General features: G+C 37.5%; 1 protein-coding gene across 15 annotated transcripts in view; it reads right to left on the bottom strand.

The window, feature by feature from the left end:
- RAD54L2 (RAD54 like 2) overlaps positions 1-23,129 on the bottom strand; it is a 79,755-nt gene extending 56,626 nt beyond the window's left edge. For 14 of the 15 annotated variants that reach the window (XR_014025534.1, XR_014025535.1, XR_014025536.1 and 11 more), the window contains exons 1-2: positions 22,982-23,129; positions 8,990-9,196 (exon numbers count right to left, since the gene is read on the bottom strand). Coding sequence is in view for 6 of the 15 variants with exons in the window: in XM_081320725.1 (XP_081176851.1) it covers positions 8,990-9,140 (151 nt within the window). In the remaining 9 variants the exon portion in view is untranslated. Of the gene's footprint in view, positions 1-8,989; positions 9,197-12,405; positions 12,480-22,981 lie in introns of all 15 variants that reach the window. The other variant, XM_081320726.1, reaches the window with a different exon arrangement.
- Between the last annotated feature and the right edge of the window lie 466 nt (positions 23,130-23,595).

The raw sequence follows: 23,595 nt of genomic DNA, 5'->3' as shown, positions 1-23,595 counted from the left end.
TGTGTACAGCATAACTAAATATCAAGTCATTCCATTTGTTCTTTATTTTAAGATGTCTTTTTATTGCAATATCTAAAAAAACAACCCCACCACTACATAAAAATGGGAGTATTCATAACCATTGTCTGGAAGCATTCTTTCCATGTGTCCAACACACAACAGCAAAATTTTAATAGTTTTTCACATTACGTTACCACAAGCAAGACAACAGTGAAGATATTGTAATACAGTCTACATGGAGCTACCCTGGAAGAGCATTCGGAAGCTACAACTGGTGTAGAATGCGGTGGCATGGGCAGTTCTTGGGGCCCCAAAAATGTCCCATGTAACATCACAGCTCTGCAATTTGCATTGGCTACCAGTCTGCTTCTGGGTACAAGTCAAGATGTTGACAATCATCTTTAAAGCCCTTCATGGAAGGGGTCCAGGCTACTTGAGGGACTGTCTCATCCCACTGGGATTGGCTCATCCCACCTATACTTCAAGCCCTATCACCCTGATTATTCTGGTTAGTGGGGTCCAGGAGAAAGGCCTTCTCTGCATTGCACCTGCCCATCTCCCCCCCACACACACAATGTGAGGTTGACCCCAACCCTCCTGATGTTTTGTAAGTGCCTAAAAACTCTCCTAGTTAGCTTGGGGCCCCAATGGGGAGCATCACAGTGGAAGTAACAACAGATCCCACCTCTCCCATCTATAATTGGATCACAGTGTTTTCAGGCATTGCAAACACACACATCTATCTATCTATCTATCTATCTATCTATCTATCTATCTATCTATCTATCTATCTATCTATCATCTATCTATCTATCTATCTTTTTATATGTATAGATAATAGATATAAGGGACGCTGTGGCTCAGTGGGTTAGGACGCTGAGCTTGTCGATCTGAAGGTCAGCAGTTTGGCGGGTTGAATCCCGAGTGCCGCGTAACAGAGTGAGCGCCTGTTACTCGTCCCAGCTTCTGCCAACCTAGCAGTTCGAAAGCACGTAAAAATGCAAGTAGAAAAATAGGGACCACTACGGTGGGAAGGTAACAGCGTTCCGTGCACCTTTGGCGTCTAGTCATGCCGGCCACATGACCACGGAGACGTCCTCGGACAAGCGCTGGCTCTTCGGCTTTGAAACGGAGATGAGCACCGGCCCCTAGAGTCGGAAACGACTAGCACGCATGTGCGGGGGAACCTTTAGCTTTACCTTTATAATAGATATAGAGATAGATAGATAGATAGATAGATAGATAGATAGATAGATAGATAGATAGATAGGAAGGAAGGAAGGAAGGAAGGAAGGAAGAATCTATCTATCAGAAAGTTGTATCAGAAAGTTCTCCTTTCTGATACAATGCTTGCAATGCTCCACAACAGAGTCGTTGCAAACAGTGGTGAGGGGTACTGACTGAAGCAAGTGCAGAGCATATGTAGGGACAAATCTGTTGGAACATGATGGAAGCATCATTATAAGATTTATAATGGAAATTGTGGGGGAGAAAATGTAGCAGACTTCTTTCAGCAGCGTCCATAGGATCTTGCTATTTTCTTCAGATTAAAGAAAGCAACGTTGCACCGTTTTGCCACAAGCTGACTCTTTCGGGGGCATGGATGCAATATATGTAGAAAAGGCACAGGGCTTATATCACAGTAATTGAGTGCTGGACAAATGACCTATCTCCAGGAGTTTAGCATTTGTGTTTTTAACATATTAGTTGTTTATTGGATGTCAGCAATGCTTACTCTACTTCTGAAAAGTCACCCAACAGTCAGAATATAACTTTTCAAAATGAATAATTAATGACCATAAATTATTATGTTATTATATATCATAATATTCTAACCATCCATTGTTAATTATTTATTTGGAAGATTTATATCCTGCCTACACAGGACATTGGCTGTAAGCTGCTAGTGTACTACTCTGAACACCGTCAAAAAAACCCCAAACCACCCTTAAAGAAGTGCTAAAAAGTACTCTGTACTCTCAACTGAAAAAGCATTGTCCCAAATTAAAATGCTAGTACTTCTAGCTGTCTTGTTTTTATATTTTCAATATGTCTTGACAAAGAGGTCTGAGTGGATCAAAGAGACAAGCAACATAAGGAAAGAAAGAAAGAAAAGAATCACAGAATTTTTTTTATTTTAAAGAGAGAGTCTAAGGGAAAAGGTGACAAATGTAGCACCCACTGAAAATCTGGAACATCCAAAGGTCAACTTCAGTGACAGACAACTTATCTTGGAACTCCGAAATTATGCAAGCAGAACAATGCCCCAAACACTCCAAGAGCTCTTATTCTGACCTCGGTGCTGCACACGGTAGAGAGTGTGAATTACATAAGGCTGCTTATATAAACTTTTTATGAATGTGTCCAAATGTCAATACTTACAAACCAAGAGAGACAAATTTGCCAATCTTATTGAGTATAATATAAAACTCACAACACTAAGGCATGTAGCAGGTGACAGAGTTACCCACAAGAGTTCAGCTAATATGAAGAAATGCAATTCAACACTATGAATTTTATACTCAGACTGGCTTAAATATGTTAAGGTACATGGATGTTTGCTTAATTACTTCTCTACCAAGTAATATAAAATATTCACGTGGAAGGAAAATGCATTTGGACTTTAAAACTTTCTCCCCAAAACCTCTTCATCTTAATATGATAATTTAATTAATAACTAACTCATAATTCTTGGAAATCAACCAGACTTCTAATTTAGACTTTTTGTGTTCAAGTAACTGTTATAAAAAATGACATTTTTACATTCTTTTCATCTCTTAATGTTCTATGAATAGCTTTGGTCACGGTGACCCAAATTATTTTCCAGTCTTCTCTGCAACGCAGTTTCAGTGACACGCTGCCACTGCAGATACATACTAGATGCTTCTTAAAGCATTTAAGGAATTATTTTTCAATTAAATGCTAAAATAGGGAAAAAAAGAAAAACATGAAGAGCCTATCTGGCTGAAGTAATTTTTCAGTGCCTCATACTAAAAGTCACAACTGTTTAAAGTTGTTTTTATTTCTTTCTACACATACAACTTTGCTGGGTCAATGTAATATTATTATTAATTTTACAGGGTCGGTAAAAGGAAAGAAATAAGAGAGGAGACAGGTAGTTTGTATTATGCAATGATTACATAAGGCTTTGTTTTAAGTAGGCAGATATTACCATATTATAATACAATAGAATTACCATACTATTGACTGTATACTAGAATAGAAAGATAAAGAAAAGGTGATTAATGTATATATTTCCAAGCCATTAAAAGTATTTAAAACAAATCAATGCACACAAAGAAACCTGTAAAGCATGCTTTAGTACACAACTGTCATAATAAAAAAATCTGATACTTGATCAATAGAAGAACTGTATGAAAGAAAAATTATATTTGAGCCCTGTTATCACACCTCTCCTTGCACATTTTTGTGGCGAACACGATGCGATTTTGAAACAACTGCATTATGCTTTCAAGTTCTTTTTTCAGCAACTACTAACAATAGTTCAGCTCCGCAGTCATCTATTCTCATAAAAACAATGACATCTTTTGGGGAGTTTAGCTTTTAGGGAACACTTAATATATGACACTGCCGTGTTACTCAATGCTAGTTTGCACATTATAGCTACCACATATAAGCCTCTATATATTTCAACAAGCTTCTATGAATATTGTATGTTTGATCAGTCACTATGTAGTAGCAAAATTTGAAGTGATAATTTGGACAAAAACTTAGTTATAACATAGAGAAGAAAGAATGGTCTACAAAAGAAGTCACAGTATGTATACAGGGAGCAATTTAAAATAAACATCATAAAAGAACTTGTGACAGATAGATTGCCTGACAGTCATATAGCCATTTGTTGCTGTAAGTTTGAGAAAAAATAGCCCGCATACACATGAAAAGATACAGGTTTTTAGGATTAGTAAAGATCTTGAAAATAATGCTGTTATGCAACTACGTCGGTCATAAAAAGCATTTTATAAAATTTGAAAAACAAAGCTATTGCGGTCATCTTACTTCAGGATCAGATTAAAACACAAAAAGCCCAAAAGATCCACACTTAATCAAGTTTCCATTACAAACTTGAAAACATTATGAGGAAAAAGTTCTCTTCCAAGTTAATTGTTACTTTTGTAGTCCAAAATCAATACATTAAATGAGAAGGTCAATACCTTGGCAGAAGATAGCTAATCTATATAATGAGAGCAGAAATATAAATACAGTTTGCTGTTCAAATACTATTTTTTTTTCCAGTATGAAGATTTTTTTTTAAGTCATAAAGCTCATCGTGTTTCGCTTCCAAAAAAACAAGGAAAAAAACACACCGTAAGTGAACGGGCTTCCTCTTCAAAGTTTTTATGCTCTGATACTTTTTCCTACAATTTAGAAGAGTTTTCTTATGTACATTAAAATCACAGAAATGTTTCCAGAAAATAAATGTGTAATGTGACGGTTCACTATTTCATAAGACAGTGGAACTAAAACAGTCCAGGAAGCAATTTGCAGGTATAGAAACAAATGGCAAATATTTATTATCCAGGATGGTTAAATGTCCATTTAGTAATTGTTTGATTGCCACACTGAAGCTCAGGGGCCCTCTGACCCCCACCCCACCCCCCACCCACCCCCGTTCTCTGGCCTCCGGTGGCCAGCAGCTGCCTATTAAAGGGCCAGGTTGGGCATGGTTGGTCAGCAGTGGGAGCAAGAAGATGGCAAAGGCCAGTTGGGGTAGTAGGTGCTGCAGAGTGCAGAGGTGCAAAAGGGCATAGACTGGAGGGGAGATGAGCAGGGAGGGGGAGCTGAAGTGCCTCTGCAGTCATAACCGCAGGCAGACTGTCAATCTTGATCACATGATCAGGGATGCTGCAATGGCCACAGCTTTGAAGACCAAGTCGGAAGTCCCTTCATTCAGTCTCACAGATATGTTAAACATCACTGAATGAAAGGTCTTAAGTCAAGGACTTTCTTTAGGTCAACTATCTTTCTATGAAGTGCCCTGTCCCAGGAAATATAGACTGTATGACAACGCTCACAACTGCACAATTTTAAAAATGTGAGAAAGGAACAAAATATTTATACGTTATAGGATACCAAATTTTAATTAAAACACTGAAAACCATGACAGCTTCAAGTACTTAATAACATAGATAAAGCAGATTAGAATTTGTTATTTTTGCTAGAATCGTTATGTTTAAGGAATTGCAAAGAATCATACTCAAAAGGATGCTGTGAATCTCATGTCAATCAAGGGGATTAATTTTCACTAAATTATTGAATGCTAAATACCAACTTGTAGCACCAAACATTTTATTTATCATAGAGAATATCAAAAATGTTCTTAAAACATAATCTTCCAACATTTAGTTTGCAATGAAGGGTCATTTGTCAGACCAATCAAAATAATGGCAACCAGGAAAGAAGAAATGCTCATTTTTACCACCATGTACAGCTGATTTTATTACAGCTTTTCAAACAGTTGGCTGGAAGAAGAAACTATGGTAATGATATTCTAATTTCACATCAACTGTGCGAAGCCACTGTAAGAATGTATCCCCTCTAGTTCAAATAATGTAATCTAAGATATCATAATATTATTTCCATTAATTCAAAAGTGTTGTAAGAAAAAGGCACATCAATTCATAGAACTCTATCCTGTACCCTGCCTTGAGCACATTCAATTAAAGTATAATCTTTAACAAGCATATAGCTGAGGCAGTTATTTACATAACTGATTAATATCACAGCTTCCCCATCTCCAGCCCCAGTATAACAATGGTATTTGTCTTCCTTCTATATAAGCCCTAGTATAATAGTATAATAAGCAGTAAATAAATAGAAGCCAGTCTACAAGCTATCTATACCAAACAGTACAAGAGATGCTAAAATAAAGTGTTCCCTTCAAAAATGAAGAGAGCATTTTGAAAAAGGTCATCACTATGCCGGTAAAGAACAGCCAGTTCCAAAGTGCTATAAGCCCATAATTAAATTTACTGATACTACCCCAATGTTTAATCCCTACTGTTTCAAGCCTATTTCCTTATACTGTTAAATGCAATAAATGTTTCAAATCAACATAGCTCATTATATAAAACATACTTCCATGTTTCCACGCTATGACTCAAAGCACACCCATGAACAATAGTGATACTATTACATGGAGTAGATTTTTCTAACCTAGCTCCATTCTGGTCAATGTGTGACAGCACAAAAACGAGAGAGTGTATGTTTTAAAGAAGAGACTGGAAAGCCATTTGTCTGAAATGGTATAGGGTTTCCTGCCTGAGCAGGGGGTTGGACTAGAGGACCTCCAAGGTCCCTTTCAACTTTATTATTATTACTTTATTACTTTAATAATGATAATTTTAGAATATTTATAGACCACACAGCTCAACTGATTTCTGCCAGCCAATTCTTTAGCCCATAGCTTTCAGCTGTCAGTGCTGGGTAGCCCAGCTTCAATGTGGTAATTTCTGGTAATTTCTCCTAGGAAATTTCTTCTCCTGGGAGAAAGAAGAATAAATAGATGAGAAAATGTATAGCAGCATCCCATGAAGCCTTCTCCCAGCTTGTGACCACAGAAGAGTTGAGCAGAGAACTTAACTTGCTGAAAAAGATGCAGTGTAGTTCCAAGGCTTTCTGTGGGAAGAGACAGTCAAGTGGCAGAAGGTTCCTGCAGAGTGAAGGCTGGGGCATCATGAGAACTAGGGAGGCAAAGGAAGGAGTTTCAACATGCCCGGCTGAACACCCGTGAAAGGAAGAGAAATCTTACGCTTCTTTCACTTTTGCCTCCAGTCACAAGAGGCTCTGACGTCAGGTGGGCAGGGGCCACTTATGCAAACTGTTGTACAATATCCTTAATTTCATACGCTAGCAAAATACTGCTTAATATCAAAAATCAGTGACCTAATTACTAGGCATTACTAGGACCCAACCAACACTGGCAGAGCAAGCTATTGTATAAAAACGGTGAAGCAAGCTCAACACTCCCAAACCCTGATGAAATTGCCTAGTCAGGTAATGAAATGCCTACAAGCAAACAACCGAGTTCAGAGAGGATCAAGGACTCCACAGAGTTATAGAAGCTTCATATATTCTCTTCTATTGGAGTTTTCTTTAACATCAAATTTCAAAGAAGCCGTTTACTCCGTTCTTTCTCATCCAAGCACACAGAGTCCCCAAGCTTCAGTGGCATCACAGTCTGCTGGGATAGTGATGTAACGCTGAGCATCACACATATTTGTAATGTACCCAAAAACTTTGAACAACCTTCCCAAAGGCTTCGTGTCAATGTTAAACAACAGAGAGATTAGGGGAGTCATCACTTAAATCTTTCCTGCCCGCCATTACAATGCTCAAAATCCCTAACCTCCATAGGTAGTCCAGAAAGATGATATTGCAGGCCACCCATTGAGAAGTAAAAAAGATCAGACTAGATACGCTTCCTCCATCCAGGTCCTGGCAATGGTCATCTAGTAGGGCGACCAATGCTATTTCCAGGACTGAACCTGATTTTTTTCGGGGGGGGGGGGGTTATTCTTTTTACATGCATTAGGCAACTTTTTGTATTTCATAGTAATATCAATATTGACAACAAATAAAACCAGAATAATTTTTTAAAAACCCAAACATCTTTAAATAGGGTTCCCGCCTAGCCCTTAAAAATCACATACCTTCAAACAGTCAATTTTGTCTTAATTTTCTTTACCATAAAAATAAGGCACAAGCTATACGTACTTAGGTTTTATCATGCCTCTGAACTAAAACTAGAACATTTGCCTTCCCTCTTTCTGAACTTTAAATACTGGCAGTAACTATGTAATGATTCTGAAAGGATGTCAAGGATACAGATGCAAAAGAATGTGGACAATCATAGCTTTCATTTATCGTGAACACCAGCTGGTTACACCTCACCTACCCATATGCTAACAACCACTAGCCAATTGCTTATGGCAATCTGCCTACTGCTAAATTATTATTTTTCCTCTCGTTAAGAGTGTAGAAATGAGAGGCAGGCAGGAAAATACGCTTTAAAGAAGTTAGATGTGGGAGCTGGCATAATCTTGCACATTCACAGCTATCCATAAGCTATGCCACTCATGTAACTGAAACACTCCCAAAATGTCATACTGGATTTTAAAAACAATAAAACAAATTTATCAAAGATACAACTATCAACCTGAATTGTAAGTGAGCCAAATAAAATTCTACCGTTGTACTAAGTACAATGAAGGCCACCATCTTCATTTTCTGACTGAAAGGTATTTTGGAATCATCTGATAGTTCAATACTGGAAATCTATTTTTCAACTCAAGGAATTCACCTTGCATTTCTTACTGATTCTTATAGCCCTACCCAAAGATACCAGAAAAAATGAATAGTATTTCCAAAAGATATGAAGGGTGTTCAATGCTTCACAGAATTTCAGACTTCTTTATTGAATAATTATTAATAAATCAGATCACAAATTGTTTAAAATAATCAAAAATAGCAGAATCACACAAAAATAAGCATACTGAGAATATCAGCATAATCTACATTTTAATACTTTTCCTTGACAGAGATTTTTTAGCAAAAGAAGCCACATACTACCTTGGCTGTAATTTTATTTTATTCAAATCTTCTTTTTGAAGTACCAATCATTTTACAAGAAATATACAATAGATATTGTGTGAATTAAAAGCATAACACTCCTTTGGATATTTTTTGCAAGATGTAGACTTCCTTGGCTAAATGGCTCTGTCCAGATTACAAATTTGAAATATTGCTTTAGCTATAGCAGTACGAGTTACCAACCCAGGATGTGGCTGCTCCTTATATAAACTATCAATTAAAATGTTCCAAAATTGTATCAAATGTTCCAGAATGAACAAATCTGTATTTTGTATAGGATTTAAACAATGAAAAATATATTTCTGTATAAAATTAAAATCACCAGAATACACACTTCCAGCAAAATGTTCATTGCTTGTCGAACCCATTAACTCACCATTCTCATCAAGTAAATCCTCTTCATCATCTCCATCATTGTCCTCCTCCATTGCTTCATCATCTTCTTCCTCCTCTTCCTCTTCCATATCCTCCTGCTCCAAATCTGGGTCCACATCTGGATCACTCCCTGAGACTGACTCGTCCGACATGATTCCCAATAGCACTCCTTGTGCATTACCTGCTCATGATCTATATTACAGCAGCCCTACAAATTAAAATAGATAAAATAAAGCTGTAAGGCATGATGTAGCACAAGCCAAGTTTGTTGAAAATTCTCGATTCCTGTATTACTAATTTAGAGTTCTTATAAACACATTACTTTTTAAAGTTATGGTATCCTTTTCATGATAAGGCATGAGAATAATGACAAAGTCTCCAACTGTTTTTTTTTAATTTACAGGTGAAAATATAACATGATAACCAGCACTTTAAACATCTGCGCATCTCTATGATACAATTCCAAACTTGAAGCAAATTTAAATTGCCCTAAAACATGCATGCATGCATGATTATAATCTATTATATCTTAATCTTTCCTGATTCATATTTTCCAATGAATGTAATATAAAACTTGCCTAAACATTGCTCACTTTATAATAAAATGTTGTCAATTTTTAAAAACTCTGTGAAGTCTGTCACACACTTTTAAAATGAAAAAGACAAACATTTACCAAATGATAGCTTAATGTTGTAACTCATGCTGTCATTAGTGCATATAATGGTCTACAGAATTTTCTATAATAAATTTTAATTACAAGACATATATTTAATACAAACAGATATACAATCAATTAACATTTACAGAATAACAACATACAGTATGTGTACAACCAAAAGAACAATAATAAGGTAAGCAGGTGAACAATATAAAATCAAAATTAAGTAGTGGAATAGGATAAGGAATTGAAAAAATAACATTAAGGGTAGTTGTTATTGAAATACCTGCATTAATATAGGTTTACAACATTATTATAATGTTTTAATGCATAATAAATTTTTGGCCTTCTTCAGTTCTGAAGATGCTTCTTGGGTGAGAAGCAAAACATCTTCGGGCAAAAATAAAGAAAGTTGAAAAAAGCACCTTTGGTACAGCCCAATATGAAAATAGTTTATACTGCAGTTCAATGGAAATGTACTTCTCAATAATATGTTGGTTGAATGTTAAGCTTATAGCCACTCTTGTATGGTGCAAGAAATGTAACCCAGTAATATGTGAACAATTTTCAACTAGCACAAACTTCAATTTGTATAAGACTCCGGAGTCCTTCCAGAGTAAATTCTGAGGACCAGGGGCAGTTGGATAGGTAGGATTATAACTCTCTAGGTTAACCAGGGAAGGTATTTCTTTAAAGAAAGTATATATATTTGGATTTTATTCATGAGCTATTTTTGACTTGCAAAACCCTGAACAGATTTGATCCTACCTAAAAGTGTAAATGCACAGCATACTTAAATGATTGAGCAATGAATATGGTCTTCTAACTCTTACTGGCTACGCAAGTAAGAAGCCAGAGCGTCACAGTTTACAATCATTATGTGAACTCAGTCAGGGATGCTAAGTGAGGAAATCATAGGGTAATGTTACACATGAACCCAACATTGTATAGCTACAAAATACAGAAAACTATTAAGAGCAAAATAAGGAACCTAAAGTATAAGCCAACCCAAATTGATCACTGTTTAAATATATACTGATTGCTTTCATTTCTCCAAACCTAAAAAATTAGATTTCTAATCTAATCAGATTAAGTATAGGAAGAAAGACAAAAAGAAAGAAAAATAAAGCCAGAGAGCAAGAACTGTTATATAACAACTCCCTTAAAATAAACATAATGTTAAATGTGACGTCTGTGCTTCCCAAAGCTTGTTTATTTCCTTTTTAAATTAGTTCTAAATTTATCCTCCAAGCAAATAGGAATATGTTCTGTTTTTTTCAATGTAAATAACCAGGTTGGCTTCAGACCTTCAATTGTGGCTTCTCTAATAAAATTCAATAAAAGATCAACACAACAAAATCAACAAATTCAGTCAGATTTAAGGATTTTTCCTAAAATTTTTCCATACATATATGCACACACAAAAGATTGATGAAAACGTTTTTTTATCAGTTTTGGTGTGTTACAGTATGCAGCTGGAAGAAAACATATGAGGGTCCTTTATGAAGTAAAAACCTACAAGTTTAATTTTATAGCAAACATTAATATAGTTCACAGACGCAGTCTTTTACCAACTCCATTATATTGGAATGAAGTAGAATAACTCAGTATCCATTCTAATTCTAGAAATAAAATTAAGTACATGGCAGTATCTGATAAGTATAGAATAAAAACTGCTGGTGACAGAACAGGTTGCCTCATTTACAATATGAGTCAAAGTTCCCAGGCTATGCTATCTACCAAAGTAACTTTGTGGAACCAACTGCCGGTGGAGCTCCGGATGGCATCAGACCTCCGAACTTTCCGTCGTGGCCTGAAGACCCATTTATTTGAATTAGCTGGTCTGGCCTGACGGGGGATTTGGGTTTTAAATTGTTGTTTTAGAATTGTATTACTGTTTTTAACTGGGCATTGATTTAATCTTTTTTAACTTTTGTATTGTATTGTATTGTTATTTATATATGCCCTGTGAACCGCCCTGAGTCCCTAGGGAGAAGGGCGGTATACAAATCAAATAAAACTAAACTAAACTAAACTAAACTCTCAAAGCCTATTGCATACAATACTCCAATAAATATTTTTAGCTGTAGGCAAGTTTCAGATTGCATAATATCATAAATTACTATCTAAAATATTAGCACGTATATCTGGGTTGCACTACATAGCTGAGTGGGTGGCAAACATTTGCTTTTATTTATTTCTTCTATAATCCTTATTCTAATTTAAGCCTATCTTGGATGTAGAAAATCAACTTGGCATGGGACTTGGCTTAGTAAGAAAGAGGTATTTAATAAGGATTACCTTTGCTGCAATGTAAGAACAATCCAAATCTAACCCACTTTCAATATCCATGTAAATAGTAAAACTTTTATATAACATCAGTAACATTCTTTTAACATAGCTATCAGATTTCATATTAGACACTGCATAAATCTTGCCTTTTCAGAAACTCACCCCATATTTAAGAGCACACTTACAGTAGAAGCAAATTAACTTCTATCTAATTAAGCTAGGCCTTTATTTGTTGACTTTCTGAAGCAACAAAACTTTGGCTGATCACTCTGCTCTTTGGCTTTGAAAGGATAACTCCTGCCTTACCAGCTACATTTTTACAACAGCACTCTATCATACATTAAGAACATTGTGTAAATTGCAAGATTAAGCATACAAATTAAACACAGTAACTACAAGTAGAAAAATGTATGGTTGAAAAGAAAGCATTGTATACCAAATGTATAACGCAGTTCATATTGTATACCTGAAATTAGATTATGAATATTTTGCAATTCTTGTCAAGAGTTGCAATACTCTTCCTGCAGATTGGAGTTTGTCCTGAAGGTGAAAAAGCATGAATGAATAGTAATATTCTGGACTGGTACATATATAAACTTTTTGCACTAGGCTTTTTTTTTCCTATTCTCTATTTTACTTTATACTTTTTAAAAAAGGTAAAATATATTTTCAAAAATATTATAAGATTTAATTTCCAAAACAAAATTATTTAGAAATATTCATAAATATTTCCAATAAAAAGTGAATCTTCAAGCTACGCTTTAATCATTCTGGAAAGAGTCAGAATGGTTATTTAAGCAGAAATGAGAGGCTTGACATAAAACACTAATTTATAAATTAGTGACCAGCTGACTGATCTCAATATTGATTTTATACAGACCTATTTTCATGAGTCTTTCCTGTATGCTGTATTACTATAAACTAAATTATGCACCAGGTAATACATTATTTTGAGTTTTTTTCTATCGTGGTGCTATCATTTCAATGAAACATTATCAGTATACCACTTCTGTATAGATATTTATGTTTTTAAGCACTTAATCAGAAAAATTAAAGGACTGTATCATGTTTAGCTCTTCTGAGTGGATAGGCAACGTTCAGAATAAACATACAAAACAGTTCTGTATGCTTTGTATTTGTATTGCTTTGATAAGAACAGATTTAGAACATATGGGAAAGTGGATGTAATGCTAGTGGCAACTCATTAAAGCAGCTATTTCTGTTTCCAGGAAAACCATCTATTTCCATCCAAAACATTGCGCATTTCTAGTTACAGTTTTTAATGTTAATTTCACATTTTGGAAATGGTAGATATGTGTGATTTCCATGGGAAAGTTTGCACTAATGCATTCATGAGCTATTTACCCAAATCCACTTTTGTGCGAGTTGGCAAACCTACCAAAAGCCTTAACTTAATTAGGTTCTTGTTCTGTCATGATTGAAAAATTATTATATTCTGCTTTGAAAATCTGTACAGAAAATAACTGCCATGTGATACAGAAATGCAAATATATATTATCTGGAACTCAACAAACATCCAATAGATACAAGATGAAACAGCATTAGATATTTAACCTCATAGGGCAATACTATTTCCTGAATTTAATAAACGAATATCTACTATTATAAATCCATATTTTAAAACTTATTTTAGAACCCAGGAAAAAGTAGACACAAGCACTCTTTTTTATCAGATAAAACTTATCAGTTCAAGAAATGGAAAAATAGGTTTCTATAGAATTGAAAAATTGTTTATTGATTAGAAATATATTTCTGTTGATATTTTAAAAAATAATTGGTTGATTAGTTCCAATTAATGAGTTCAAATGAGATGTTTAGTTATTCCATAAGATATAAAATCTTGACAATCAAGAACATTAGCATTGTTTAAATAACAGCATAGGTTAATATTATTTAAAGTCAGAGAATCCTTGTTAATATTACACAAACTCTATCAAACACAACTCTCTTAAATGTCTTTAAAATGTATGGGAAGAGAAATGAATGTTGAGTCTTCTTGGAACTTTATATAATACAAAATTGGTTTTAAATTTATTTTGAGAGGAACTAATACAACATCAGTGATACTACTTACCCTTAAAATTATATTACCTAAATTAAAATACTTCCATACTGTTTTGCAATATGCATATTTCAATAATTACATCTATTTAGTTACTTGGTTTATCAATTTTTTTGAGGAAATTAAAAAAATGCACAACAGCCTTTAATAATTTATGCTCTAGTTAGCTTCTAGACTTACAGTATTATAATATTTGAAAATAAAAATGCATCTTTTTCTGGATCAATGGTATTCAAAAATATGGGAAAGCACACTGGTTAAAACATTAACACAACAGCAGCAAATCTTGAATAAACTTTTAACTGCAGTATGCTTGCATCCAATCTCCATTTTAACTATATCTATAAACTAATTCCTAATAAATAACCTCCACCTTTCTGAAAGTAAACTCTAAATATGAATGTTTGTAATGATGTATCTCAAAATAAGAGTCCCAAACTTTGGAGAATGCTTCTTTCTTCTCCTTTTTATATTTCTGTGTAGTTTATTTATTCTTACAGTTTTTCTATGCAGAATTCAATGGTTTGTCAATCATTATATGATTGACTCAAGACCTTTAAAGAAAATTGTTTGGATACTCAAAAAATTATTATTCCCATCCTAAATAAAATCCCGTAGCACTTTAAAAAATTCACTATGTTTTACCATACTAGTTGTTATTTCTTGATGCATCTGTTCCTATCATTCCTTTAACAAAGTATTTTACTCTCTCAAGGACTTATGCTTTTTTTGCTTGCTGACCTCCAGACTTGGATATGCATGGAAATTGTACAAGAATGAATATATTCTTTCCTCTCTTGCTAAATCAGAATCTGTTTGTGGAAAGTGTATTCTGGATCAAGGCTACAGTTTCTACATTTTCAATATGTACAATAATACAGTGTCTTGCATTGTTCATTACTATATACAAATATGCAAGGGACACTAAATATTAGCTCTTCAATGGAGAATTATTTAGGATCACTATCATATAAACACGAGAATAATAGAACCAATAGAGTTGTCTATTTTGCAAGTAAGAAAATTTATATTGGAAAAGTCAAGATGATACCATGTTGCAAATACACTTACTTAAAGTAAATGATGCATAACTCAAAAGGACTAGCAGATAGCTATGTTTCAGGCTTAACAATTTCAAACTCTCATATTACAATGCTGCAATAGAAAAGGATTATGAAAAGCTGTATTTGTCAACATTCCTTCTTTTGTAGAAACTATTACAGATACTGGAGTCTCAGTGATTTAATATACGATGTACAATCGATTCCTTCTTGTCTGTACTCCTCTAAGGTAGTACCACTCCATGAATAAATAAAGAAGCATACTTAATGTATTTACAAAGTTATATAAGATTATATTAGATAAAAAGATAATTAATGATTATACTTGTCTGGTAATAGATGCTTTAGGCTCCCTGAAAAAAATGGGCCAAAGTACAGCCTACTGGTAAAAAAGCACACTTCAATGAAGGATATGCTAACACAGAAGGATTGCGAAGGATTCACTTCAAATTGGGATCCACCAGAGATATGACATATACTTTGTATACACTACCAGTGCTTACTGTCAGAATTATGAGAAATTATATTGACAGGAAATATTCTGAGCAAATTCAGATGGTCTTCCTCACCATTGTCCAGTTTTTCAAAAAAGAAAAAAGAAAAAAAATAGAAAATAGAATTTTCAAAGGTTAATTTCTAGTTAAATACAGTGCATAAATCCAAAGTTTAACTAATACAACTCTTTAACAAGAGCCTTAATAAGTATTGTGTTGTATAGCATATAAAAAATTACAGAAATAACATCATCAACTGAAACGTATTGTTACTTGCAATAATGAGGACAGCAGAATTCACTACTTGTTCAGGTTTGGGGATTGCTCAAAAAACAACATTCTAAAAATATGAGATTGACCCTAATTCTATAGTGCAGATCAGATTCCTACTAAGGCGACCAGATTACTGTTGCAAAATTTCAGACACCACTTGGTTGTCACAAGCAGCAGGAACTATGCATTTTCTATATTTCTTCACTACAATCAAATAATTGTGACATACAGCCACGAAATTAAAGAGATATCTGCTATTTGGAAAAAAAGACTTTTGACAGGTTTGGAAAATAAACTGTAGAATAACAATAAACAACAAATGTTGACACTGTCAAGACTATGGTCTTCCCACCTATAACACATGATTCAGAAAGCTGGACCATTAAAAAGGCTAAATAAACGCCTTTGAATGATGGTGCTGGAGAAAACTATTAAGAATACCTTGGACCAGGTATTCAATTTTGGATGAAGTAACACCAGACTTCTCCCTTGTTATGTATCCCTGAGATACTAATAACAAAACTAAAGTTTAAGGCACATAAAACAAAGGCAAAAATCAGTGAAGAAGCCCCCTAATTCTAGGAAAAAATGAAGGCAGTCAAAAAAGAAGCTAACAATACATAAACAAAAGTGTGCAGAACTAAAGAAATAGTTGCTGACAGCCAATCTTAGTGAAAGTATTTTTATCAGGATATGAAGAATCAGACTGGTGACTGATTCATCTTTGGGGTTGGTTTTTTTCAACTTTACAATCTAGAGGAAAAACTCTGGAATTTTCAAGTGGTTGCCTATTCAAGTATTAATTAGAAATGGAACGTTTTTACCTTTCAAGTTAGAAGGTTCCGTTGGATGTTATTATTTATTTATTTATTTATTTATTTATTTATTTATTTATTTATTTATTTATTTTATTACATTTATATACCGCCCTTTCCCGAAGGACTCAGGGCGGTTTACAGGGTGATTAAAAAACAAAGATACAAAAGTTAAAAACAGATTAAAAAAAATTATATTCGTCCCTGCATAAATAAAACCCCAGTTAAAATTAAGATTAAAGCTAAAATTAGAATTCTCAGCCTGGGCCAGAGAGTTCGAAGAGCCAGGTCTTCAGGTCCCGGCGGAATGAACGGAGGTCGGGGGCAGTCCTCAGCTCCACTGGCAGCTGGTTCCAAAGGGCAGGCGCACCCACTGAGAAGGCCCTATCCCTGTTGAGATGGCTGCATTTTATTTTGTAAAGCATCATACACATTGGTAAATATTTAAAAAGGAAACAATCGAACACTAGAATAAAATATAAACAAAACTGTTTAATACGCTAATACACTTAGCTTTTGTCATCAGAGTAAAAAGCCGGAGTTCTGGGAGGTTGCTTATAAGGCCGGTTGTTTTTGCACCCTGCTCATTGAGTGGGTTACCGGTCTACCCGCACTGGCACTGGCACACCGACAACGCTCATAACCTGAACGCTTCCATATATCAATGGCATGTCCGAGGCAACGGCACGGATGCTAGCTCCATTTAACATCAGTGTTGCCCACAAACCAGATCAAACCCTGATGCGCTTCCCAACGAGGAAAGATCCTCAGTAGTGTATACAATTAAATGTAAGAACTGCCACTGTAATTACGTTGGAGAAATGACTAAAAGGCTCAAAACCAGGATTCATGAGCATGAGCTGGCGATTAGACGGCAAGAACAATGCTCACAAGTATGGGCACACAAGGCCAGCCATGATCACACGTTTGATCTTGCAGGTGCGGAGGCCATTGCCTGAGATGCCATCAAGGGCAGCTGGCTACTCAAGGAGGCTTGGTTGTCTGACGGACACTTGATTAACCGCCACACAGACCTACTGCCTGCTTATCAGGCACGAAGGGGGTAGGAGGAGCAAGGTTACAACTTACGACGGGTACAACATGTTCCACGGGGTTACATGTGAAAGAACTGCAGCCTTCAAAAGTGAGGAATCCCCAGCACCTCCTGGACAAGACCTAAAGACGGGCGCTCAGACCAGCAAAAAAGGGGGGGGAAGTTGTGAAACAAGAGCCGCTAGGGAGCCAATCTACAGGTATTTGGACACAAACCAGCCAGACAAGGAAGGTGACTACCAGTGAGGAAATGAATCCCAAGCTTACAAACATGCAGACCAATGCGGGACTATTAGAAACTATACGGTCAATTGGGGCGGGTAGACCGGTAACCCGCTCAATGAGCAGGGCGCAAAAACAACCGGCCTTATAAGCCAGGGCTTTTCAAACAGTGGTACGGGTACCACCTGTGGTACATTAGCACTTAGCAGGTGGTACGCGACCATCCTAGAAAAGTGGTAGCGGGGGAAGGGAATGAACTGAACCAGGGGCAGCACTGCACAAGCCTAAGCGAGAGATGCCTTTAGCTGCAGGGCTGTCAGGGCTCAGCAGAAGCGCCAGGATCAGTGCCAGGCTCCAGCTAGAGCCCAGAAGAAGCGCCGATTAGCTGGAACGTTGCAGCATCTCCAGGGTCTTGTGTTTTACATTCAGATGCTTGGCAACTGATTCATATTTATGACGGTCACAGTGTCCCAGGGTCATGTGAAGTGACCAAAACCTGCTGCAACCACCCAGCAGACAGGAGGAATAAAAACCAGACACTCCACCCCCACTGCCAATCCTCAACAGAAATGGTCACAAGAATGAAAACCTCGGACAGGAGGAAGAGCGCCGCCAGGCGGGCAGGCAGGTGTCTTGGTTGGCTGTGGCTTGGGGGGCACTTTTTTCAGTGCCACTGTAACTTCGAACAGTCACTAAGCGAACTGTTGTAAGTTGAGGACTACCTGTGCTTCATCACTTTTTTCCTTTTTTTGGGATCATCAAGTTTTTGACACCTTGCTAGGTGACTGGTGGTACTCGGATGTTGCCATATCCTAAAAGTGGTACAATGGGTGAAAAGTTGAAAAGCCCTGTTATAAGCAACCTCCCAGAACTCCGGCTTTTCACTCTGACAACGTCAGCAATTAGCCGATGAAAGCTAAGTGTATTAGCGTATTAAACAGTTTTGTTTATATTTTATCCTGGTGTTCGATTGTTTCCTTTTTAAATATGCATATACCCAGGATTCGCATTTTTAGCATAATTAGGGATAACATTGGTAAATACAAATAAAAACCTTTAAAAAGCATTTGGAAAAATTAAGCTTATTCATATATGTATACAAAATATAGATTTACGACTGTTCCAATATTTCATATGAGATATGCATGACACTCCCACATTCCCTTTCCATTTCATAAATTAATAATTTAAATTCAGCTGTCTTTTCACTCTTAATTATTCTGAACACTCACTTTGCTGACCTGGTTTACATGTAAATCCACAATGTAGCTTACATGTTTTGCTTACTTAGAATACCGAACCCATCCTAAGGGGGGGGGGGGGGAAACAAACTTCAAATTTAAAAATAACGGTAGATGGGTTCACATAAACTTCCTTATTGATTACTTTCACAATCACACCTCTTGGTTTGGAAAGTACAATGATCAGCTTTAGACAAAACTTGGCTGAAACATGTAGATGAAGACCCAGGAAAACCCACTCACTAACAGAATTGAAACAACTAGCTCAGGGGTAGGCAACCTTGGTTCTCCACAAATCATAAAAGAGCCAAGGTTGCCTACCCCTGAACTAGCCCATAACCAACAAAAATAGAAGAATATGCTACTGTATATGTCTACCTTTTCTCCAGAAGCTCAAGATGCTCTAAAAGCAACTTCTTCACTGTTACTTTATAATCATAATCCTGTAAATTAAGTTTGCACTGACACTATTTCAAAGTAACATAGTGCACTGAATTTCTATGGTTAAGAATAGACTTGAACCCCAATTTATCCCATCCAAATCCTGTATCATAATCAATAAATTATCCCGGCTTAATCAATAAATTATCCCGGCTTAATTATTGTTTGATCCTGTCCTGTTTCTTTAATTATGTGAGGCCTTACTAAACTCAAACTTATTTGAACAATTTCTGACAAAATATAAGGACAGGAGTTTCTCATGTTTCCCATTTCTCTACATCTCTGTGTTATTCAAATTAGAATTTTCACACTTCCCAGGAAAATTATAAAAAAGATGCAAAAGCTATTAATGTTCTAAAAATCTGTACTGTATATGAATGGAAAATCTGTACTTTGGATAAAACTGAAAAATGGAAGAAACACGAGTCAATTATATATATATTTCCCTTCCCTAGGATATAAAAAATCTCTTGACAAATCAGCCCACAGTTCTCACATGAGGCACAAATTACCAGGCTCTAATTTTCCTACTTCAGACACATTCCATGAAGATGCTCTGGAGAAGGTTTTAATGCTGGGAAAGGTAAAATGAAAGAGAAGAAAAGAACAGCCAGCAGCAAAGTGGATGGACTCAGTTACAGTGGTGATCAGTGCACTCTTGGGAGTCCTGGAAAAACACGTTAGGATAGATCATCTTGGAGAAAATCTATGTATGTAGTCTCTAAAGGTAAAAAAAATGACTTGGTGGCACATAATCAATCAGTCTTTATACAATCATTTGGCTATCAAGCATCTCTCTTCCCTTTTTTCAAGTTTTGCTTTCTATCATGCTATTATCCTTCAGTTCTCTGATCGTGGCATTAAGCCTTTATGTATTATTAATTAATTCAATTTCTGATGCCACCCAATTTATATTTATATATATATTTATATATTTTATTAGATTTATATACCGCCCTTTCCCGAAGGACTCAGGGCGGTTTACAGGGTATTTAAAACAACCAGTACAAAAGTTAAAAACAAATTAAAAAAGATTAAATTATCCCTAAAATTAAAAAACCCCAGTTAAAAATTCTCAGCCTGGGCCGGAGAGCTCAAAGAGCCAGGTCTTCAGGTCCCGGAGAAATGTGCGAAGGTCGGGGGCAGTCCTAAGCTCCATGGGCAGCTGGTTCCAGAGGGCAGGCGCACCCACAGAGAAGGCCCTTCCCCTGGGTGTTATCCGCCGACAGTCTTTTATCGGCGGCACCCTGAGAAGACCCTCCCTGTGGGAGCGCACTGGACGAAGGGAGCTTGATGCCAAGTGATTCAAAGCTTCTAACAAAGGAGATTACAACAAAACCCGAGACAGTAAATTTTACAAAAGTCAAGATAATAAAACAGCCATACCAGGAGAATGGCTTGTCATTAAGTAGGTGTTAATTTTTACTGACCACATAGATAGATTTTCTCTCCAGGAGGATATATCTGTCACCTGATTCTTCAGACCTTTCAAAAGTACACCTACCACCACTATAATTGAGTGTCTCCACTTCACAGGGGAAGTCAAAGACACAAATATATAATAACCTGTGAATTCACAAATTATCCCAGTCCAGTGCTAGAGGAACAGCCAGGTTTTTAAGACAACATAAAGGCAACATAATTGGACAGGGTGGTGGAAGAAGGGGCATGCTATCCCAAAGGGCAGCCATAACAACAGAGAAGACATTACTCCCTGACCCCATCAATGAGATTTCTTTATTGACAAGACCCTGTCAGATCTCACAGGGCAGGCAAGAGCCACGAGGGAGAGGTAGTGTCACAAGTATCCAGGTTCTAAGCCACAAAGGATCATCAGCACCTTGAATTCAACTCAAAAACCAAATGCTACATTCTGCACCAGCTATAGCTTCCAACTACCAGTAGTCTTTAATGATAGCCCCATTCACTATGGTCTCCTCTTCTGGTACAATCACATTTTTCAAAAATCTCTCTTATCCAATCCTCCAGAACAGATGCACCAGTACACTGGGGGTAAATCTGTTCCAGACAAATTCTGTTCCCTCAGTAGACACAATGTATCTTCACATTTTTCTACAATAACTTCATTTAATATGTGACACGACTATCCTAACTCATACTTTCCAGTTTTTCAAACCCTGACACTGTGTGTCAAAAGCAACCCATGGAGGCAAAAAAAAGCAAATTCAACCATCTGAACAGTGTCTATTTCACTTTAATACTCAGTAGTATGAGTGATTGATTTAAAAATATATGACATAGATGTATATGTTCGTAAAATACAAATTAACTTCTTTATCTACAGACAAAAATAAAATAAAAGCATTTACAAGTTAAGCAAGTAATCACAAGCTACATTTGGTGAGTTAAATCGAACAGACATCAAACAGAAACTATTCTTGCTTTGAAGTTTTCAAAGTGTTACAAGACTTCCTTCACAACCGATTCAAATGGAAAGTTCCCTCACTATGCCCAAGCCTTTTCACAACGCACACCTAAATTATCGTTTGCTACTTTTGTGTCTTCGATGTTGATTTGATAACATTGGAGTCTTTTTTTTTTAAAACGATCCAAAGATCTTCCACGGAGTTCGTAGTTATTTTGAACTAGCCAACAGCGATAGCCCTCCTCCCCCCCCCCCCCCCCGCTATCCCTCGGGACGACAAACGATCCCCTCGGCATCTGGCTTACGACCTCATTCGTATCTTTGCTCCCCGTTCGTGACTGCGTCTTCCTTCCCTCAGGACCCTTAAAAGTCTCCCAGCCTTCCAAGGCAGCAAAAGGTTAGAGCAGGGGTCTTCAAACTTGGCCCTTTTATGACTTGTGGACTTCAACTCCCAGAATTCCTCAGCCAGCTTTGCTGGCTGAGGAATTCTGGGAGTTGAAGTCCACAAGTCATAAAAGGGCCAAGTTTGAAGACCCCTGGGTTAGAGAGAAGAAAGCCCGCGTCTTTAATTCACTGGAAACACTCTTTACCTGTACACTAATTTACCCGCCTTCCTTCCTCCACCCACCCACCCCCTTTCGAGAATCTCGACCCCCCCCATCCCCTTCCTCACCCCAGCCCACCCCCGGGCCGGCCTTTCCTTCCCAGGGTGCCCAACGGCCAAAGCCTGGCTGAAGCAACGCCGCGGCCATGCATTCTCAGGGCGCCCGCGATGCCCGGCCTTCTTACTCTCTCGCGCCTGGCTTGGCCACGGGGAGGCGGGGGCTTCCAGTCCTCTGCCTCCCCCACACCCCCACACCCCACCCGGGCCCATCCGCTCCCCCGGCGCCTCCATTTGGCGCGCGATCTCTTTCTTCCTCCTTTCGTACAATCCCCCTTCGGCGACTCCAGCCGGAGTCCGGTCCAGTCTCACCTCCTAGTGGGGCTGCGGGCCAGGCCGCTGAGGGAGCCCGGGGAGGGGGAGGGGAGGAGGGGGAGGGGAGGCTGAGGCGCTCCGCGCGCTTCCTGGTCGCGCGCCGGTCCCCCCCCCCCGTTGAACGCTGGTCGTTGTCCCCGTCACCGCCTCCTCCGCCTCCTCCTCCTCCTCCTTTCTCGTCGCTCCTCAATCCCTCCGCTTGGGGTACGCGACGGTAATGCGTCCCCTTAGTCGGAGCTACTCGGAGGATTTCCCCGGGCAGCAACAGGCACGCCGACAGCAAAGGTTCCGAGAGTGTACAAAGGTTCCCACGTCCCTTGGGAGCGCTGGCACGGGAGGCGGAAAAGAGGCGAAAAGGGAAAACGAAGGGCGGGAGGACCTACAGAAGGAACTCAGTAGGGACAAAGAGGCGCGTGCGTGTGTGTGTGTGTGTGTGTGTGGTGGGGGTAGAGAGAAGGTTATTCCCAGTGCTTTTTTTGTAAAAAGAAAAAGGTGCCGGAACTCACACGTGCCATACAACCTGCCTTGCCTACCCTACAAGGTTCCATCCGAAAAAGGTGCCGGAACTCCGTTCTGAGCGTTCTATGAGGGAAAAAAAGCCCTGGTTATTC

Source organism: Vipera berus (assembly GCF_964194415.1).
Source record: "Vipera berus genome assembly, chromosome: 2".
In the NCBI taxonomy this organism is placed as follows: domain Eukaryota; kingdom Metazoa; phylum Chordata; class Lepidosauria; order Squamata; family Viperidae; genus Vipera; species Vipera berus.
This window is presented reverse-complemented; position numbering and strand designations above follow the sequence as displayed.